At 42.8% G+C, this 22,190-nt stretch overlaps 1 protein-coding gene across 8 annotated transcripts in view; it reads right to left on the bottom strand.

Moving 5' to 3' along the window:
* Positions 1-22,190, bottom strand: part of Ptprt (protein tyrosine phosphatase receptor type T) — a 1,096,883-nt gene that overhangs the window by 719,585 nt on the left and 355,108 nt on the right. For all 8 annotated transcript variants that reach the window (XM_042276726.2, XM_042276732.2, XM_042276733.2 and 5 more), the window contains exons 3-4: positions 11,481-11,752; positions 68-149 (exon numbers count right to left, since the gene is read on the bottom strand). In XM_042276726.2, the coding sequence (XP_042132660.1) occupies positions 68-149; positions 11,481-11,752 (354 nt within the window). The remainder of the gene's footprint in view (positions 1-67; positions 150-11,480; positions 11,753-22,190) is intronic.

Raw genomic sequence — 22,190 nt, 5'->3', positions numbered from 1 at the left:
TTGCATCCTTGTGACTACCCAGTCAGGCACGGAGAAAGGATGTGTTGGGAGAAATGAATAGACTTACTGCATGGATGAGCAAGGACCCGGACCTCGTCCACAGCGATGTAACCAGGATGACCCTTCAAAGAGACGGATTCAAATATCACCTGAAATACACAGGGCTTATGTCAGTTTCACAGAAGCATTTGTCCACATTCACCTGAAGAAGTCACAGAGCCCCCAGTCCCCTTCTGTGTCAGCCTCCCATCAGAATCGGCCAACAACGCCTCACGTTAGGAGAGTGCGCCATGCTGCCAGTTGACGTGGGTTTACAAACAAGGCAAAAAGTTTACACTCTGGTGACCAGCAGTAGAAGCCAGCCATGTGGAACATTTTGAATGGATTTCAGAAATAACACTTAGCCACAACAACAAACAATTTGAATAAGACCCTGGGTCCCCATCAGTACCTCCTTGTGGTTTTAAACGAATTACAGAAGGAACTATTTACAAATAGCCCAATTTCCTTATTGTCTTGGAAATCAGTGTAAGCCAAAGAGACTTGATCCTGATGGGACTCTATAGTCAACTTGGACTTCCTGAGTGTGTGTGTGTGTGTGTGTGTGTGTGTGTGTGTGTGTGTGTGTAAGTATGTATATTTGTATGTGTATTTGGCAGCTAGAGATCAGCCTCTTGTTGTCATTCCTAAGGTACCACTCATCTTGTTTTTTTGAGGTAGAGTCTCTCACTTGGCTTGGATTCTCCAATAAACCTAGAGCTTGCCTGTCTATACCTTCCCAGCACTGGAACTGCAAGAATGTGCCACTAAAAACCTGCCTCCTTTTTACAGGGGTGCTAAGGATCAAACTCAAGTCCCTGTGTTTGCAGCAAGCACTTTGCTGGCTGAGCCATTTACTAAGACTTCCTGGACGTCTTCATCCCACCCCTTAGGAACTAGCAGCGATATACCTGGTAGTATCTAGGAGTGGAAGGAAGCAAGAACTTTTCTCCACTCTGACTCCTACCAAAACTTTTTATTTCCACAAAAATTTAATAATTAAGCTTCCCTTGCCTTCTCTCTCTCTTCACTGAGGAGGAATGAGTATCTGTGTGAACACCATGGCCAGAACCTTTCACAGTACTAATTCACACTCCCTACAGCTACATTTTCGAACTTGGACATGACACTTGGCAATGCTCTGTCAGACTCTTACCCTACAGCCCTCTCCCGACTCACGATTCTTTCATCTGTTCCTTAGACTCACACAGTACCTGGATCTGTACTTCCCTGGAGTCTGCCATTCACCTAGACCTCCCTACATTCTCATCAAGCCCAGGCTACTTTTACCATGTTGGCTAATCACCAATGTATTTCCCTCTGTGAGACTAATTCCTTTACACCTCTTTTTGAACCTCACCAGGCTGATTGTGGACCTTCCTTCTCCATCCACAACCCCCTACCCAATGTTCTCCTTTCATCATCCACTCACCCAATCCCAGAAGGAACTACAGCTTCAAGAAGATCAGGGATGGGCTGACTCTGCACTTCTTACCCACAAACCTATCCTTCCTCCACACCAACCACAATCTCTGCAAGTAATTCAGAACCCTCGAACCTGGCTGATGCCTGCTGGTTTCCAGAACCTTTGGCTCTTCTGGGCTTTTCTTTGCTACTCTGTATTTCCAGGCCCTCCCCTTTTCCCTCTGACCTTAACATATATAAATGGCTTTAGCTTTTCCTATTCTTGAAAAACTAGCTCTCTGTAGTAAGTTCTTCTCTGTGGCCAGTTGTATTTCAATCACAATTCTTAGTAGTTTAATAAAGCCATTTCTACCATTTCCTTACTTCCACCACAAAATGTTAAGGATAAAAATCCCAGTCATTCACAAATACTCCTCTCCAGATTGTTTTCATTAGAGACACTAATATTTTAATTACTAAACCTGATGAAACTTCACCAAAATTCTCTCTTATTTTCAGAATGAAGATGGTGGGGCTGGAGAGATGGCTCCGTAGTTAAGAGCATGGGCTGCTCATCCAGAGATCCTGAGTTCAATTCCCAGCAACCATATTGTGGCTAATAACCTTCTATAACTGTATTCCCATGGAACCTGATGTCCTCTTCTTGTACATGTAAACAAAACATTCATACACATAAAATACATAAATAAAAGATTATATAAAAAAAAGAAGAAAAGCTCCTTGTTTTGAGCCCTAGTGTCTGCACTTATAATTGCAATATCTACCGCATTAGGTAACTTTTCAGGTGGAGGGAATTAAAATCCTATTGAGAATGTTAGATACATGGCATTCTCGATGAATGTCTACTATAATTATTATTACAACTTGACAATGCTTCTGCAATTGTCCGTATTCGCAGCTTGTCTCTTTCCCAGTCTCTACTTGGGCTCAGAGGAGACTTCACATTTGAATTTTCTCATATATACAAGGCCATCCTGTCATGAGTTTATAGGTACTCTTCCGTCTCCATCCTTTTGGAGACCATGTTTCCTCTCCTCTCCATCTGACTGCACACACTCACCCTTCAGCCCTTGCCAAGTCACTGGCAATGCCAAGCCCAGCTCGGTGGCCTATGTCTTTCATCAGAACATTAATCAGAATAATCTAATCAGCTGACAATCAAGAAGTTTCCTCACATGTTCTGTATGTGTCCGTTCTGAGCATATTAATACCCAATGGGCCATTCCTCCTAAAATACAGTGCTATAGCCTTCCCACTCATCATAGCTGGAGACCTGGACAACTGTATGAGCTTCTACTTCAACTTCATCCCTTATCTTCAGGTTCTTTTTGATTCTACCCTAGTAGAATTGCTCAAATATGCCCCTGTTTTTCCATCTCTTTTATTAGATAGGTCATGGGAAGCAGCCATTTGTGAGTCAAAGCCAGTCAGGTATCAGTGCAGGTGTTTAATTTAGCCTGTAATTGTTTTTCATATCTACCACAGTGATGACCTCCAAAATGAACCCCCTGTCCTGTCCCTACTACACAGCTCAAGTCTGTGGTTGAACAATAAAGTAGGTGATCAATAGGAAATCTCTATAGGGAACCATGTTGTTCAGGCCAGTGGGTTCAAAGGTCAGTGCTCTCAGTGGGCCCTGGAGCTCTAACAGTTATACTCAGAGAGCAGGAAGAGAAGTGGAAATGGCTGTGAAGAGGCAGTCTCATTGGTGATAAGATCCATCCATGAAATATGAAATCTGAGAGTGTTGGGAAATGATGGGGGAGTGATAGACATACAACATAGTTGCTTCTGCACAATGACCACTCTTGAAAAGCATTTCCCTAAAACAGTACAGACCTTCAGAGAGAATTAACACATGGGATTGTGTATGACCTGAAAAAAGCATACAGAGATAAAAGAATAATCTTTCCTTCATCCTGCAGGAGGGGGAACCTATAGAAGTCTTTCTCTAAAGAACCAAATGCCTGTGTGTGTGTGTGTGTGTGTGTGTGTGTGTGTGTGTGTGTGTGTAAGAGAGAGAAACAGAGAGACAGAGACAGAGAGAGTTTAAATAATTCAATGGAAAAACTGAAGTCCATGGGAAAAAAATTAAAACAGAGTATATAAAGCAAATATATTTCAAAAGAAATAGTAGAAAAAGCATTCATACTGTGAAATAAAAAATGACAAATACAAGAAAAATGTTTCTGTTTTGACAATAAATATAAATGGGTAAAAATAGAGGAAAACAGCCAGACTGTCTAAATAATCAAAGTCTAATTGTATGCTGTAAGATAAACACCTAAGACAGAATAACTCAGTAACCTTACAAATAAGGAGTGGAACAAAGACACAATAAGGGAAATGCAAGTGAACAGAAAACAATTGTTACAAAAAATAATGGGACTGTTTCAAAGTAGACTTTTAACCAAACTGAAAAATATAAACCATTAAGTAGACTAAATTTACCACTAAAAGTTGCATCTAGAGTCCTTCAAGACAAGAAACTTGAAAGGAAAATGATGATGGGGGCTGGGGGAGAACATAGTCTCTAAAGACTTTGATCTATCCCTCGACCCTCTCCCTTCATGGGAGCAGGAGATCCCAGCTGGATCAAGAACAGAGAGGGAGAACAAGGAATAGGAGACCATGGTAAATAAAGACCACATGAGAAAAGGAAGAAACAAAGTGCTAGAGAGGCCCACAGAAATCCACAAAGATACCCCCACAATAGTCTGCTGGCAATGGTCGAGAGACAGCCATAATTGACCTACTCTGGTGATGGGATGGCCAAACACCCTAATAGTCATGCCAGAAACCCCATCCAAGGACTAAAGAATCTGGATGCAGAGATCCATGGCTAGGCCCCGGGTGGAGCTCCGGGAGTCTAATTAGTGAGAAAGAGGGGGGTTTATATGAGCGAGAATTGTTGAAAACAAAGGTTGGATAAAGCACAGGGACAAATAGCCAAACAAATGGAAACACATGAACTATGAACCAAAGGCTGAGGGTCCCCCAACTGGATCAGGCCCTCTGAATAGGTGAGACAGTTGATGGCTTGATCTATTTAGGAGGCATCTAGGCAGTGGGACCGGGTCCTGTGCTCATTTCCTGAGTTGGCTGTTTGAAACCTGGGGCTTATGCAGGCTCAGTCTGGGAGGAGGGGACTGGATCTGCCTGGACTGAATCTACCAGGTTGAGCTGAATCCCCAGGAGAGTCCTTGCCCTGGAGGAGATGGGAATGGGGGGTGGGCTGGGGTAAAGGGGAAGGGAGAAGGGGGGGGGGGGAGAACAAGGGAATCCGTGACTGATATGTAGAACTGAATGGTATTGTAAAATAAAATAAAAGGGAAAAAAAAGTCAAAAGAAAAAAAAGACTTTGATCTATGCTTTGGTCAATCAAATAGAAAAATCAATACAACAAATATATATATTTTCTTAAATATGTTAATGAATATTTTTGAGAAAGCAAAATTTCTGTCCAAATGCTCAAGGATTTATAAAGAGATCATTAGCTAGATTATAGTGTAACACCAATAAGACTCCCAGTGAATAAAATTTGTATAGGTTTTGTCTTATACATTTTTGTAACCAAATTTCCTAAAACTATAAAATAATAATCTTAAAATCAAGTTCTTAAAAGTTATACAATGAATATTAATGACTATGATGTTGTAGATGTTTCTTATGTTAACAAGAGTCTGAAAAAAATCGAAAATCAAACGACAACCCGAGAACAAGACATGTAATATACATACCAGTTAAAATAAGCATATCCTTTTTATTTGGGGAGTTCCAAAGAATTATTGACAGCCAAAAAAAGAAATCAATAGTCTACCCTAACCCCCACAAAAATCTGGCAAGCTATTTCAATAAGAAAATTGCGGCGAAAGATAAACTAGAAAAGACATTAATCTCTGAGTGCAAATTTCTGAAATGTCAGGGAAGATGTTCAGAGATATTTTAGAAGACTCCTGCTGGGTTGTGTGGTGATGACTGCCCCACCTCTCTGCATTGGCATGGGAGGTGCTGATCATTGGCTAGATCTTAACCAGGGCCATTTTCTAAGTACAGACACCAAAAAGGAGGATGCCAGTATCCTCTAGAAAGAAAGGCCCACCCAGAAGCTGTGAACAGAGAGATAATGAGTATCTTTGGTCATGAAAATAACAGAAATGATGGAGGTAGACCTGAGAGTACTCTAGAGACAGATGTCTCCAAGGAGCAGGAAGGGAAGGGGTGGAATTGGGTGAAATATTGAAGTAGGCTACACACCCAGAAGGGCAAAGGACACTCAAAGAAGCAGGGACCCCGGGTGCTAAGACCATAGTGGGAGGCCTGATCCCATTATCTCAAGCTCTGTGAAGGACATTCCACAGCCTCAAGGCTGCTGCATGGAACCTACTGCCAACCACAGCCCTGCCTAAAGCCCTGCTGGAGATCTCCTGATGTAGGTATTGGGGGCGGGCTTACACAAACCAGTTCAAACCTGCCTCTGTGCAGAGTCAAAGCCTGGATGCAATTCCCAGGAAAGACTCAGAGAAGATTACACTAAACTTAAAAAAAAAATTATGATGTGTATGCTTGGGGAAGGATGTGAACATATCAGGTCACGGCTTAAGAGACCCAGGGTTTCTCTGTGATCTTCTGCAATCCTTCTGCAGAAAACGCAGCAAAAATTTCAAAGGGCTGCAAACATTTCTTAAAAGATAAGAGAAAAATGTTGACTTATCAGAGTCCCTCTTAGGAAGAGTGCTCTACAGGCATTGTGGGGAAGATTGCTTAGAGTACAATCAAGGGACATTCTTTCCCACTCCAGCTCACAGAGGCCTCTATAGGAGGAGGAACATTTGCTGCATAATAGAGATGGAGTGTGGGAAAGGAGACAGGGTGGGAGACAAAGGGTAGGATAGAGGGCGAACTGCTGTGACAAAATCCCCTCAATTGTCACTGTCCATACTAAACCTAAAGTGCCAGATGCCAGGTAGCTCCTGAGAAAGGGACTGAGCTCTGAGGACAAGTATACCAATATCAGGTGAGTCCTTCATTTCAAGGGTCTGTGGAACACTTTCCAGTGCCAAATCAAAGGTCATTTTACTTAAGCAGGAAATGGAGAGAAGAGCAGGCAGGTGGCTGAAAAGTTAGTAATAGTGTTATTTTTTTTCCCTAAATATTGGGGAAAACTCGGAGCCACTAAAATATGAAATTGAATTGATATCACCTGAAAAGAGGCCTAGACCAGAAGCACAAGGCTTCACAGGCACTGAATTAGCTTTCCAGGGGAAGCAGGCAGGAGCGGAGTGGGAGGTGTGGGCTGCCAAGGGATTTTTCTCACCTGGGGCCCTTCGGAAGGCCCAGTATTCCAAAGTCCAATAATATGAAAGATGACATTTTTGTTTATTACAGAGCTAAAGTCAATTTTAGGACTGTGAAATATGACTTTAATAAATGAATACACAGACCCATAAGGTTCAAAGCCCAGCAATGCTGAAAACCAAATTTGACTCAGTCCACAGGATCTACACACAGGACTGGTGCTTGAAGTCTGGAGAATTTCAAAACCCGTTCCACTCCTGTCTTAGAGTCTCTTGAGGGGTCCCCTTTCTCATTATTCTACCCATGAGTGTGTGTGTATTCACGTGTTTGAATCTGGGCAGACATAGGAATTTAGGTGTCTGTGTGTGCTCAGCTGTGCTTGTGGCCAGAAATGGCTGAGTGTGCACAGGGGTGACACGTGCTTTTTCCATGACACTGCTCTCAACACCTGAGTGATTTGCCCTCACAAAGCTCAGAGCAAAGGGAATGGAGGAGGATGGAAATTGTTTGGCAGTCTCTTGGTAAGGCTACTTACCTAAGAAAAGGCACAGAGGCCACAGAAGACAAGCTCAACAATGCTGTATCATTCTTCAGTGATGACTTCCTCCCTCCACTTTCTTTCCCTCTATTTCCAGTTCTACTTCCTTCCAATCACTTCAAGTCTGACATGTCTCCCCATATGGGATCAACTTTAACCTACAGAGTGACCTATCCTGGTACCTGTTCCTCTTTCTATCTTACATGTGAGACCATTGCGATCCTAAATGATAGATGACAGGACACAGGTGACATCACACAACTAGAGAGCAGCAGATTCCCAGTATAGGCAAAATGTTTCCTCAAAACACAGGACACAGAGCTCAGAGCTGGTGAATGTGGGTAGGATGATGGGGAAACTGATTTACTAATAATATCCCCTACATTAGAAGACTGGATCTGTTGCCACTGAAAACAGGGAGCTTCTGCACAAAGACATGGGATACAGAAATAGCATACCACAGGGCCAGAGGGATGGGGGCTCATCAAATGTCCTTTCTTCCTCAATCTCCATCAAAGAAGAGGGCAAATGGAGGGACAGTCCCATTTCTGGGTTAACTGTCCTGTTTAGTATACTTCAAGCCATGACCCTATCCTAAATCTACTCACAGCAGGCTCTCAAAAGGTCTGACTGAAGTCTGAGGCTTCAGTGGGAGTATTCATGAGTTTATGGAGACAACAGATGTTTAAACTCAGCGGTCCAGTGAGAATACTCTGGAGACCAGGAATTTCAGTTGTGGCCGAGATTTGTCAATGCTTTCCTATGCGCTGTTGGACTTTGTAATATATTTCTCAGCCTCATCCATATCAGAGCATAGCAAACTAAGGCCTGGAAACCAAAACTGGACCATCAGCCATTGCTACACATAAAACTTGACTGGAACAGCTACATCTGTTCATCTACATATTGTGACTGTCTGCTTTCATGGCACAACAGCAGAGTTAGGTGATGACAGACACTTTAAGGCCCACCATTCTCTGTCTGGTGTACAATAGGGATAAGCAAAAACCACGTGGACCAACAAACATGCTCTAAATCTCTATGGACATAGGCACTGTGTAATTTAGAAATCCCAAATGGTCCCCATGATGCTCAACAATTCACCAAGACAAGACAAGTAAACCAGGGCTATCTCAGATAAATCAGGAAACTGGGACACCACTCCCTAGAATATTACCTCTATGCTAAGAGGGTCACATGCTAAAGACTGGTCAAGGTCAAACTTCCAAAGCAGATAGTAGATTGAATACCAATACACAGATTTTTTTCCTGGCTCTCTATAACCCTACTTGGCTGGCTGTATTTCCTAAATAGAGATGCAACATAGTTTTCCCAAACCCTGGGCCACTTCACCTTCACCAAAGAGCATTTCATAAAACAACTGGTGCCAGTTCTTTCCAAGAGAACAAGAAGAACTCCCCTCATCCATGAAACCCTGCAGGTACAAAACAGGGGGCTACACCCCAAAACCAACATAGATATCTGGCATGCAAGCTATGTCACACAGGCATTTGATAATGTAAACTAGTGATAAAAGTTAAGCTGAGCTGGTCAGACACCATATGCAGCCTTAATTTACACCACAACTTGTGAATATGCATAAATTTTATGGTCAGGATATCTGTACACTTGATTCTGGTGTGCCATGGAGAGCCTATGATGGGTGTTACTTACAGAACACATGGAGAATGCAAATGTTCTCACCTTGTAAACTGCAAATACTGTGAACTCTAAAACATATCTGACACTGTGAATGCCAGATCAAGGTTTGTGGACTTGGTACTGCTTAAAGACGTCTTTACAAGGGGAAAGAAGACAAAGAAATAATGAGGTCAAAGGCACCTTTCTCAAAACATCTACAATAAAAAAAGTCCCAATGCTAATGACACACATGTTAAAACCATTATATTCTCTTTTTAGCCACTTTTCTTGGTAAGACATTGCTGCTCTCACAAAGGAAGTAAGTGCTTTACCTGATACATAATGAGTACAGTCCACACTCATTACCACAACTCCAGGCTCTGCCTGACTCTCCTCTGTACTTCTGAAAGGATATTTTGCACTGTGCCTATAACATAAGCACTCAATAAATGGTAGGTATCATCATCATCATCATCATCATCCCCTCAGCATCACCATCATGATCATCATCATTCTCTCCCCTCTAATTCTAGAGGAATTACAGGAAATGCCTAAGAAAGGACAATGCTATCAGTCTAAAAACAAATCACAAGCCACTGAAGATAAAATGGGAGATAGATATGGTAAAAATCTAGGCTAAGTATTGAAGGTAATTGAGTATTAAATTCTGATTTCTAGTTGCCAAAGCAAAGCAGAAATAGGGCTGAAACTGCCTCATTAACGTAAACAGGCAAGCTCAGTAGAGAAATATGTTCCTAACACTGACAGACTGAAAGAACTACAAACGAGGTGTGGAACTCAGGGCCATCTAAGAAGCCCTGGCCACTCATCTGGCACCCTTGGGTCTATCTTCTGCTTCAGACACTAGAAGATGTCTCCAAAATGCAGATTTGTGGTGGCACTTTCTTATTTGAAAACTTCCATCAGTGGGAATGGCGACTGAAACTAGGTCCAAGGGTGCCTGTTGGATAAAGGAAATGTTCTAAAAATGGGTGGTGTTGGTAAGTGCAGAATACAGTAGCTTTACTTAGAAAAAGAACCAGGTTGCACGCTTAAACAAAGGTTGATTCCATGATATGAACATTTTTAACTCATGATGTTTTTAAAGAAAAAGTCTCAATAATTTTGGCTTACACCTGTCTGGAGTTGTCCCCTGCAAGCAATCTGTGAATGGTGTGGGTCTGTATCATTTCTCTTTATCCACAATGAGATAAGTATGGCAAACAAGAATGGGGTTCAAAGCAGACACAACAATTTGGCATCACAACAACATAGTTTAGTATGGCTTATAAAAGTATTTGTCTGTAATGACTTAGGAGAGAGTGGTCCTTCCTTCCCAACTGGTCGTTTGTGAATCACTGCTCCAGGACTGGCTTGTTAGCCTGACCTTCAAACCCCCATATGCTACATGCTCTGCAAGTTCCTTCCCTGTATATCTCATCTGAAAGATATCCTCAAAGGACTTTGTTTCTGCTGAACATGGTTACATACACCTGAAATTCTAGTACTTGGGAAGCTGAGGCAAGAGGATTGATATAAGTTCAAGGCCAGCCTGGGATGCATTGTGAGTTCAGGATACTCTGGGCTACAGTGTAAGACCCTGTCCCAAAAAGTGGGCATGGGGAGAACCACCAAAAACAAAAAATAGTTTAAAAAAAAGAGAGAGAGACCTTAGTGTTGTTGGAGGGCTTTTCTCCAGGTTCCACTAAACCCCGCAGTCCCATAATCCATGTATAAAATAATCACTCAGACGCTTATAATATTTATAAACTGTATGGCCGTGGCAGGCTTCTTGTTAACTGTTCTTATATCTTAAACTAACCCATTTCTATAAATCTATACCTTGTCACGTGTCTGGTGGCTTACTGGCGTCTTTACATGCTGCTTCTCCTGGCAGTGGCTACAATGTCTCTCCTCCTTCTTCCTGTTTCCCCAATTCTCCTCTCTCTTTGTCCAGCCTATACTTCTTGCCTGGTCACTGGCCATCAGTGTTTTATTTATATAGAGTGATATCCACAGCACCTTAGTTTCCAAAATTCTTCAAAATCTTTCACTCTCTCATGTTCCATCTCCTGTATGATCACTTTCTCAAATATCTTAAATGTCTTGCCCTCCTTTCCAGTCTATCTTAATTCAATCTTCCAAATTGGATCTTGCTGTCTTGTCTTCTTAGACACTACCCTATTGCCCCCTCAACCAAATAGCCTCTACCTGACTAGTCAGCTTATCTCTCTGAACCTCAACCCTTTCATGTGTGGAATCCAGTTAGGAGTTTGTAAGAGATTCTGGTGCCTGCATTCCTCCACATAAACTTGGCTATGCTGGCACTGTCTACACATTGGGCCCCTCCTGAAGACCTCTGGAGAGACAGGGGCTATGCTGGGTCACCTTTGCATCCCTGGAAAAGCCTCTTCAGCGTGAGTTATTCAAATGAGTAAACAAATAGGGTTCTTTCTAGGCCTATCCACTCTAGGAAAGGCAAGACTAAAGATACGTAATTGTTACCTGCTAGAATGAGAGCAAGGTCAGAGTGTCATACCTGGTAGAAATGAGGCCAGAAGGTGCTGATGGCAAGTTCTGCTTTCACCCAGCCCTCGGTGACAACCCCAGACACGTTCCAGACAGGGTTCCCTTGTGGACCACCGTTGACCTTCACGTAGACATTCAAGGCTCCTGGACTGGAGCGATCCCGGCTGGAGAAGTAGTAATGGAAGTCAATGCAGTGCGTGTCGTTCTCCTTCAGGGTCGGCAGAAGAAGATGGGCTTTCTGGCCTGAAGCCCTTCCAGAGCTGTTGACCATCATGAAGGACCCTAGAGACCCACAGTGGGTAGCAAACAGAAACAAAGAGAGATGTCCTTCTGAAAACTTGTCACACCCATACTTGGTACCTAGTAGGGAGGTTGGGAAAAAAAGTCCCTTTAGGTGACAGGTTAGGCTGACTCTGAGTAAGCCACATCCCTTCTTAGGGTCTGAGGAGGACTTCCATCACTGGGGTTAAAATCCCTCCTCACAGTGGTATTGGAAGAATGAGGAGTTAGATGGTACTACACAGGAAGCATTTCTACCCAGTAGAAATTGCTTATCACTAAAGAGCAGGACCTTGAAGGAAGCAAGGGATTAAAAACCCAAGAAGGGAGTCAACCACAGTTTCTACAGGTGAACTGGGATGGAAAATAGCCTCACAGAAGCTACAATATGGAAGGGTCTTATGTATGGACAGATGCCATCTGGGTTTCTGCACTCAGTGTAGGAGACTCCATATCAAAGGAGACCATATACAAATAAAGCATATCTGAGAAAGAAATATATCCACCCCCCAAAAGTGTGAGAACCAACTATAAGATGCTTGAGGAGAAATGCAAAGTGAATGGCACTCTAAGCACTTAGAGACTCGTATTAACAGTAAGTATCTATTGGTAGAACATATAACTGCTTCTAATAGCTATAATTGCTTCTAAGCATGCAAAAAGCTGTGCCATGGACCTGAGTGAGCCTCTTTCCAGCTGCTGTGACAAGTAGAAACTGTCTCCTGTTCTCTACACCTCTCTGGGTCCAAGTCCTTTGGCACTGGCTTCACAGTCTCTGTAGAATCAGAGGCTAGCTCTTGACACTGGGCTCCATTATGTGACTTGTGAATAGAAGCTACATAGATGTTAAAAGGTACCATTTTAGCTAGGCTTGCCTTCTGGCACTACTTTATTGGTGATAAGAAGCTGATGTCCCAATTGGCTTGGGATCAAGAAGTAACATACACAGGCAATCCACAGGTAAAGAGCCAAGCTCTGCAACTTGAAAGCAAGAGGCACAGCCATGTGGTCAACATATCTAACCTGCATCAGTCAACCTGCAATCGATGCACGGATCAGCGAGTATAAGAATCAATGCTTACTGTTGTTTGCCACTGCTTTCCTCCTGAGTGCTCATACAACATTGCTGTGACATTGGCTAATTGATAAAGCTTCCCAAGAACAAGATTCAGATCCATCACTAGGAAGAGGCGCATCTCAGCTCATTATGCAACAGATTTTTATCACAAGTGAAATTTGTGCAAAATGGAATCAACTGCCCAGAGACAAAGTGAGTCCTCTTCACTGCGGGTGGTGGCTCCTCGAAGCCTGCACCAACTGAGATATCTAAGAGAATTTCACAGTTGAGGAGGGAGGCTGAACTCTGCAACTTAAAAGTCTTATGATTCTCCTGCACAAAATGCATCATAAAACACAGTAGATAAACTCCAGTAATGCTGGGATAAATGTTTTCTATCTAGAAAACAAGAATTGCTTTGAAATCTTATTGTGACCACTAAAATCATTCTGAATGAAATCTTAAGACCCTTTATCCCCAGGCAAAATGAGCCACTTTGGTAGCCATAAGTCGCCTTGCTCACCCTGATACCAGGACTAAGAGCTGAAGATAATAAGTGCCGGGCCATCCATATCTTGTTGAGGCTTTAGACAGTACAGACCATTTACACCTTGTCTCCTGGGTTCTGAACAAATTTACAAGTGGACACAGAAGGGAGATTATATTTAAAACCTCTATACAATTGCCCACAAAGCTGGATTAAAGAAAATATTAGCCTTGAAGACAAATTAGGCTTCAAGTACTCCCCATATTCAAGTATAAAAAAACAACTAGATGCCCTCCCTAACTCAATCCAGATTCCTAAGGGAAAGCTGTTCTTCAGGGATGATGACTGGGGACATTAGAGTGAGCTCACGTTAAAACAAACAACCAAAAACTCAACAAGGAAGCCAAATAACAAGGACTGAGAAAACTGCAGTCAGATTTTCAATAACCTACCAATCAGAAAACTCACCCAGCTTCTGGTTACTATCCAGCGGAAGTGGAACAAAAGTTGTCAATAGTGTAAATAACCCCCCTTTATGAACTGCCAATAGTTGAGGGTAAGTGTAAAGATGCTTCCCTATTATAGATGCTATCTAACTATCAAAAGCCTCCAAAGAACTAGCAAGGAATAAACCATTAAAGGGGGAAGCGGAGGCTCAGTGATGAGACTGAGACAACATCCATACCTGCCCTTGCTAGTCTACACACAGGCTCCTGATGGGTCTCCTTGACAGATGGGCTTATGGCCCACAAGCTTCACAAAGAGTGGTGGGCTGTCTGCCACTGAGTAGTCATGCATCTCCCAAGAAGAGAGGCAGCCTGAGAAGTGAAATATGCTGAACTCTCTCCTTGCCAGGTTGCATGATGGATTCTGTATACAGGCAGCTCCCGTCCACCTGCCAATCTACATTACACATGTACCCACAGCTTCTTAAAATCCACAGCAGAGAAAGTTAGTAAAGGGTCCTTCCAACAGCTCTTGTCACCCATTTCTGTTCTTCCTGGATTCAGTAGCTGAGCAAGCCTGAAGAGGATGGAGCATTTATCTTATTTAGTACAGCATCATATAAGTCTGGACACAGAAATATTGTTCAGAGGGAACACAGGACCCAGTTTCAAAGAAGTCAGATTATGGTGTGCACCTGTTCTATTCTCAGTCCTTAACAAACGGTTCCCTCTCATGCTCACATCCATCCTTCATTATCTTCTCTTCCTAACAGATGGTCCTTCATTCACAGCCTCAGCATTACCCAAGAGCTCAGAAGACATGAGAATCTTAGACCCCTGCATTCCTGTGCAGTCTGCACTTACATTTCTATCAAAAGCCCCAAGTGACAATGCACACACATGAAAACGTGTCTCTTTTTCCAACCACATTGAATGTTCAGGATTTCAAGAATCCAGGGGAGGGTAGAGCCACAGGGAAAGAGTCAGAGTGGTCATGACTATATTGCAGGTCAACCATTTTGGACACAAAGGGATTCTTTAGAAGGAATAAACTATAATTGCGTTATGAAGCCAATATAATTTTGAGATTTATCTTTCCATATCAGTGTCATTATTTGGGCTCCTCAGGAAGACCCCCCCCCATTATCTCTCTCAAGCCCCTTTATTAAAAGAATTCAAAGTATAAAGCAAAGTTACAAGACTCTATAAATAATTGGGATGCCAATAAGGGAAGCCACCCTAGGTGGTTTGAATTAGATGAGAATGTGCAAAGGCACAGAGGCAGGAAGCCACAACAGTCCCCAAAGCAGGTGTAGTGTCTTAGGGGATATGGGAGGATGCACTGATAGCCCCCTCCATGAGAGGTCTCTGGAAAAGAAAGAAGCCATATCTCTGAGTCATTTGAGTCCAGGCCTGCCATTGCTAAGATTATTCAACTGTGAGAGCCCTGTTCTACAGCGGCTCAGTGGGGCCCTCTTTGATCAACAGGTTGGCATAATTAATATCATCCCAAGGCTGTCGGTTTCCTAGAGATCAAAAATGAGCCAGTCATTATGCCAAGATCAGTCAAAAACAAGAAAGAGAGAGACTGTAAATACAGTCTTTTCCTTTGCCTTAAAAAAAAATGTACCAATGTGATAAGGAACATAAAACAGCATTAGTTTCTTCATAGTTATTATACATAACACTGAAAATCGTAGAATTAAACCAGGAAGTACTCTCAGGCTGGCCATAAATTTTGCATTTTCCCCTTTCGTGCATAATAATGCCTTGATAAGCGCCCGTTACTGATGTGTCTGCCACACAGATACCCTTTTTGGAGGCAACACGCTTCTTAGGAGCAGATGGCGGCTATTGTGTTTACACATGAGCACCTCAGGATTGCATTTCCTCACGTCGGCAGTAAAAAGAAAGTCCTAATTGAGTTTTTAATGGCTTTGCACATTGTTCATTAAGATTACATGAGTGTGCCTGGGCGACTGGCAACTGAGGGCCTACAGCTCTGAGAAGAAGAACACGGAGTGGTCCCTGAAGACAGGTGGGCTGCCAGCTTCCACAGCCGGGACTGTGAAGGGAGAAAGGATAGAGGCAGAGGCCCAAGAGCTGCTGAAAGCCAAGCAGCTGCAGCAGCATGGGAAGGATCCTGCATCTTCTTCACCAGACACCTAGTTTTCCTTCCAGGTATGCTGTTTGTTAGGGATGTGACTTTGAGAAAGTCCCCAACCCTCAGTGTCTTCATCTATAAAGTGGGATGTGGAAAGTGACATATGAAAGTTTGACATTCATTTCAGTGAATATTAAATTATACACATTCCTTGACTCAGTGAATGTGGATTTGGCAACAAATAGCAAGTAGCAGATGACATTAACCTGGTGAGTGACACCGAGAAGGCCCTACATACCCGGAATTGATCTAAACACCATTTAGCATTCCAATGAGGCAGTATCATGCTAGCCCTGTTACAAATAGGTACACTGATGCACAGCCCTGGCTGGGACCTCAGTTCACGGTAGCTGAGCTGCATGTCAGAGACCAGGCTGTGCACGCCTCTGTGCTTGGTGCATCAGCCCTGAAAGACAGAATACCTAGGAACACTTAGCTTCCTGGAGGCAATATGTTAGTTTTCCCTCTTGTGGAGCAATCTGGAGAAACATGCCTGGAGCTGTGGATTCCAGTATGGACAGCAGAGTCATCCAAAGCAAAAACTGAAGTCAGCAACTCAGAGTCTCGGGCTTCACTGCGTCATGTGACCATGGACAAGCCACTTGTTCCACACTATGTGGCTTTATGAAATTGGGAGGTGGGACAGAAATCTCATCTATACCTCTTTTCCCTAGACCATGTCAAGCAGGTCTCTTAAACTTTCTCAGCTGTTTCCTCTTCTTCAAAACAGCTATAAAAACCCATTTCCCACTGTACTCACAAGTATTGCATAAAATGCTGCTAAAGTTGTGCTTAGGCAGGGTTGTGGCTTCTGAGGTCCTCAATCTTAGCTTCTTTTCTAGCTTTCCCACTGTCCCAGATTTTTCCCATATAGCAGAGAGGGCGTACCACACGGAAGAAAAAATCAGCAGGGAACCAGAGCCTATGGACAAGGCTCGGAGTGTAACATGCTTGCTGTGTAGTCATAAGGACTGGAGCCCGGATCCCCGGCACCTAAGCACATGCCTGCAGTCCCTGGGTTGGGAAGGTAGAGACCCAAGAGCTAGCAGGCCAGTCTCTGCATTCACTGAGAGACCCTGTCTCAAAAAATGAGGTGTAGGATAATAGAAGAAGGTATGTAATGTGGACTTCTGGCTTTCATATGTGTGCCCACACACACACATACACCTTTGAAAAAAGAAAACAACCTACTGAGTAACAGAATAAAATACACTGCCTGAGCCCTACCATCTACAGCTGATCAGCCATTAAGGTCTTGGGGAACCTGCCCTGTAGCTTCTCAGATCACCCATTTTTCTCTTCCTCTCCCTGGTCACTGCCTAGCAGGCCAGCCAGCCAGCAAGCAGCATTCCTCCATGATTTCTGCTCCAAATTCCTGCTTAACTTCCTGTTCTGACTTCCCTTGATGACTGGCTGTGACAGGAAGTATAAGCTAAATAAACCCATTCCTCTCCAAAGTTCCTCCTGGTGATAGTGTTTTAATCATAGCAACAGAAGAGAAACTAGAACACCCAAACATCCTATGTGCATGGATGGGTTTTGCTCAGGTCATGCCCTTCCTGAAATCCATGCTACCCACGCCATCAAACTCCACAAATCTCACTTAGCCCTTGTGGCTCTCACAAATGCCCAGAGAGCAGTTACTCCTGCACCAGGGTCTCTACATACAGCAATGCATGAGTCTACTGTAGCTATTTTGGATGAGGCTGATTTTAAAAGTTCAAATTGATGAAATTAAGCTGTCTGGCCACAAAACAATAGGGGGTGGGATGATGGAGAACAAAAACAGTAAAAGGCATGATATACTGTCAAGCTTGAAGATACATGTACAAGAGAACCACTTAATGTAACTAGCATTGCCATGAAAACTTATCATCACTAAGCTGATCAAAAACATAACAGTAAATAGCCACAGTAACAAACATATCATTCAGCATTACCCATATTATCTGTGAAAGCAATCTAATTACCACGTGTCAAAAAAAGAGGGGGAAAGAAAGCGGCTTCTTTTTTAATATACCAGAAAATGGGGGGAGGGTGTTAATTACAGCTTAATGGATGCATAATATGTGTTTAAAACAAAGAAAATAGATCCCGAAATTTCAAAGGAACTGCATATTGTGAATATTTTGTCAGTCAGTTTGTGTGAACAAGTCATAAGTATTTCTGTAATCATCCATTCAGACCAGTAAGCGGGGATTTATGCATTTCATATGCAAATTTGTTAAGGCAATTTTCTAAGAAACTGTTATCTGATAATCTATGTAGGTGTGGATAATGTTTAAAAATGGAGTGCATCTAGGTGATTGGATATGTGTGACAGAAGGGGTTCCCCACTCCCCATGCTCTGTGCCCTGACTCAGGCAGAATCAGGCTTGGGATCCATTAGGTCCTCAGGCTTTCCCCCAAGCACATGAAAGCTAAGATACCTTTACCATTCTCAATCTGAGACAAGATTAATGAAGAAGGGAACAAATGAAAGAAAAGAGGGAAAAGGAAAAGTAGATGAGGAGAGGAAGAGGGCTAGGAGGGATGACAAGGAGAGATGAGGACCTGCGAGTCAGGAGGAGTAAAGCGTGGGAAGGAAAGGACACAGATCCAGGACTGAAGGAAGAAGAGAAAGACCAGGTCCCCGGGCAGATCAAAATCTGAAGAACATATATTAAAGCCTCTTAATGAACTTATAACCTCCCAATACACACACACACACACACACACACACACACACACACACACACACACACAACTTCACAAAAACTAAAGCATGAGTCACTGGTGAGCCAGGAAACAGGGCTAACTTGGCTATTCTCCTGGGCTCCTTGTGAAGAAGGACAGAAAGAAAAGGGCATTCTCTATAAATCTATGCTGGGATAAACACAGTATGTTCTCTCTTCTCTCTCTCTCTCTCTCTCTCTCTCTCTCTCTCTCTCTCTCTCTCTCTCTCTCTCTCTCGTTTCTTCAAGAATTCCTTTCTTTCTTTAAAAACTATATACCAAACACATGCTACCCAATTCATTTACATCCATGCAGTTCATGTAAAATCAGCCTTACAAAGTTCTTACTATCATCACCATTTCTTTAAAAAAAAAAAAAAAACAGACGCAGCAAAACTTTCTCAAGGCCATACAGTTACCACCAAAGCTGGGATTCTACCCTAAACAGCTGCCACTGTTACTTTGGCTCCTACCTTCATGCCACTTGTGGGCATGTTAGATTCGGTGGCCAGCAGTGGACAGAAACTCCCTGGGGTTGTTTAGTCTTAGCCTGGGAAGTTGTTACAGGTAAGAAGAGGGACACAGAGGGAGGAACAAGTGAAAATGTAATCACCTGGCAAGCTGTTACCACATGAGAAAAGAGAACAGGGTGGCTGAGACAGTGTCAGACCCCAAACTGTTTTTGACATTCACTGGGCTAAGTCCTTTGTGTCTACCACTCAAAACTGAAATGACGTGGAACTAAAATAGATATATATTTAAATCTCTCAACACTTCACACATCCGTTGGCATGATAATATTTTGATTAGTTACATTTATGCTCCAATTACACTCACAGAATGTTCGACTATGCCAGGCTATGTAGAAAACACTGAGTTATTACCTCATATATTTGCAGTGGGAAAGGTACAAATGGAAAGAGTGAGAGGGAGATGGAAAAAGAGGGAGGGAGGGAGGGAGGGAGGGAGAGAGAGAGAGAGAGAGAGAGAGAGAGAGAGAACAAAACAAAGAGATGACTAAGCCTGCTAAAATAATGCTGCCTTACTTTCCCATTACTAAATTGGGTCATTGCTATTAGTTCCCAAGTTTTAAAATGCCAGGGCTGGGAGAGACATGCAGTGGCACCACCTACTTCTCCACTTAGGGGATGCTTTTATGTTCCCTACAATAACTGGTCTGAAAGCAACCTGTCTGTGTTTGCAGTGATTGTCAAGGTCAACAGACAGGGTATTTGTTGTTTTCTGTTTGTTTTTCCCCTGGGAAGAAGATCCATCTATTTCCCAAAGTGGTCAACACCCTTGTCTATGATAAATAAACAAGGGCTAAGAGCTTCTCTGAGATTTCAAAAATTTCTGTCCTGGTGATACTAGGAGGGATTCTGTGTGCATGCGTGCGTGCATGTGCTGTGTGGGCCCATGTGTATGCATGTGCTTTGTGTGCATGTGTCTGTGTCTGTGTGTGTATGCATGTGTTCCTTGAGCATAATTTCTCAGGTGCCATCTACCTTTTGTGAGACAGGGTCTCTCTCACTGACCAGGAGCTCACTACATAGGGCAGGCTGGCTGGCAACAAGTCTCAGAGATCCAGCTATCTCCAGTTCAAAGGGTCAAGCTCAGCTCCTAACCTATAACCCAAGGGAGGGCTTCTTATCACAAGTGCTTGCTCAATATCCAGCGGGCCACACTGTAAAGGTTGAAGGTGAGCATGTGCCCCCATCAGTGGGCCTTTCAACTGATGGAGACCTGCTAAGGTTGATATATTCCCCAGTTTCACAGCACCTGCTCCTCAGTCCTCAAACATCGAAGCTAACTCTCCTATCTTGTGTCTCTCATGCATAATTTGCAAAAGACTTCTAGTACTTACATGTCTCAGTTTCTCCCACATGGCAACCCAACCCTTACACCAGTTTCCTCAGAAAACCTACCAACATCAGTATTTTAGTAAAATTCACAAACTTTAAATATTCCTCTTCCAGCTGCTTTGTGTCTGACACTCCAGGGGGACAGTAGACAGCACTTAACATCTCACCTTCTAGAAACCAAAGCAAAATTAAAAGCAATCACAAGAATATGGGAGATCTTATGATAAGTAAGATATGTGTATGGTAGAATATCTAACCTAGACTTGATTAGAGGGAGGAGGCATAAAAAAGGAAGAAAACAGCAATCAGCTTGAGCAAATAAATATGTGAAGGACTGAGGTGCTGAAGGAGGTGTCAGACGGGTGAAAGGGAAACAGAATGTTCCATACAGATATAATTTGTTGTTTCAAAGCCAGAAAGTAAGAGTCTCAGCCTTGTGGAGTGCCACCAGTAATCTTCACCCTTCATCCTCTTGGTTTATAGATAAGAAACTTAATAGTCACAGAGGTGCAATAAGTTGCCCATGGCCACATAGCCTAAAGAGACAGTGCCAGTATTTGATCTTAGTTGTGCATCTGATGCTAAGATCAGAGTTATTTTCCTCTAAAACAGCAACTCCAGAATTGTAGACTGTAAGCAGGGCACCTGAAATCTTCTTAAAGTTTGCTAGGTTCCACCTGCAAACAGTTTGGGGTAGAGTGCAAGAATTTGCATTTCTGATAAGCCTCTAAGTGAGGCTAATGCAGTTGATCTTTGGCCCCACTTAGTAAGCCACTGTAGAAACTGGTCTGTAATTGCCCAGGCTTGATAAGCCAGGAGCTAGGAACTTAAGAAAATCAACAAGCTGTCCTGGCCCCTCTCCTCTCCTGGGGCCACAGGAAGCCCACGTGCTTGGAGAGATGCCCTTTTTTCCTGAGCCATGCCCTGCATACTTCTTAGAGGGCATGAGATATCTGGCCACTGGTTATCCACTGTAAAAGCTTTCTCTACTGCCCAGCCCTAGCAAACCCTCTCCTTTGGCCTGAGCAATCTCTCTTCCATCATTGCTAATTACCAAGAATATCATTAGACATTCATCGACTCCCCCAAATGTACCAGGGTCTGCATAGAAAATAGCACAATAATTATTCCTCCTCTTTCACCATCCTCTAAGGAGCTACAAGAGTTTGACAGCTGTTATCCAATTAATCCTGACAGCTTATTTTTTTTAATCTAAAGGTATTTTTTTTTTTCATGCAAGATGGGAAAAGCTATTTCCTTTTTTGAGAGAAGAATGAAAGCAAAGAAAATCCAAATAACTTGGCCAACATCACTCGGGCCATTTATTGCCTCTTTTCTTCTACAGAGTCATTGAAATAATGTAAGATAGGAACATGGATGCGATTTAGATTGTCAGATCCAATCTCAACCCTGCCATCTCCCAGCTGTGACTCCTTCGGCAACTTCCTTAAACTCCTTGAGCTTCAATTTCTTTATCTGTAAAATGCAGGTGATGAAATTAATAGTAGTACACACCTCACTTCTTTGTTATAAAAACTTGATGTATTATAAAGATTTACTATATCAGCTATCATTGTCATGGTCCTAAAGGAGCATCTATGAGTCCTCCTAAGGAGTGCCAACTGTAAGATAGTTGATCCTATGCAGAGTAAGCAGGTCCCACCATTCTCACTGTTGATATAGGAAAGGGTCCTAGGAGACACCATGAAGC

The sequence above is a fragment of the Peromyscus maniculatus genome, chromosome 4 (assembly GCF_049852395.1).
Source record: "Peromyscus maniculatus bairdii isolate BWxNUB_F1_BW_parent chromosome 4, HU_Pman_BW_mat_3.1, whole genome shotgun sequence".
Taxonomy (NCBI): Eukaryota; Metazoa; Chordata; class Mammalia; order Rodentia; family Cricetidae; genus Peromyscus; species Peromyscus maniculatus.
Note: the sequence above shows the minus strand (reverse complement) of the source record. Positions and strands in the feature narration are given on the sequence as shown.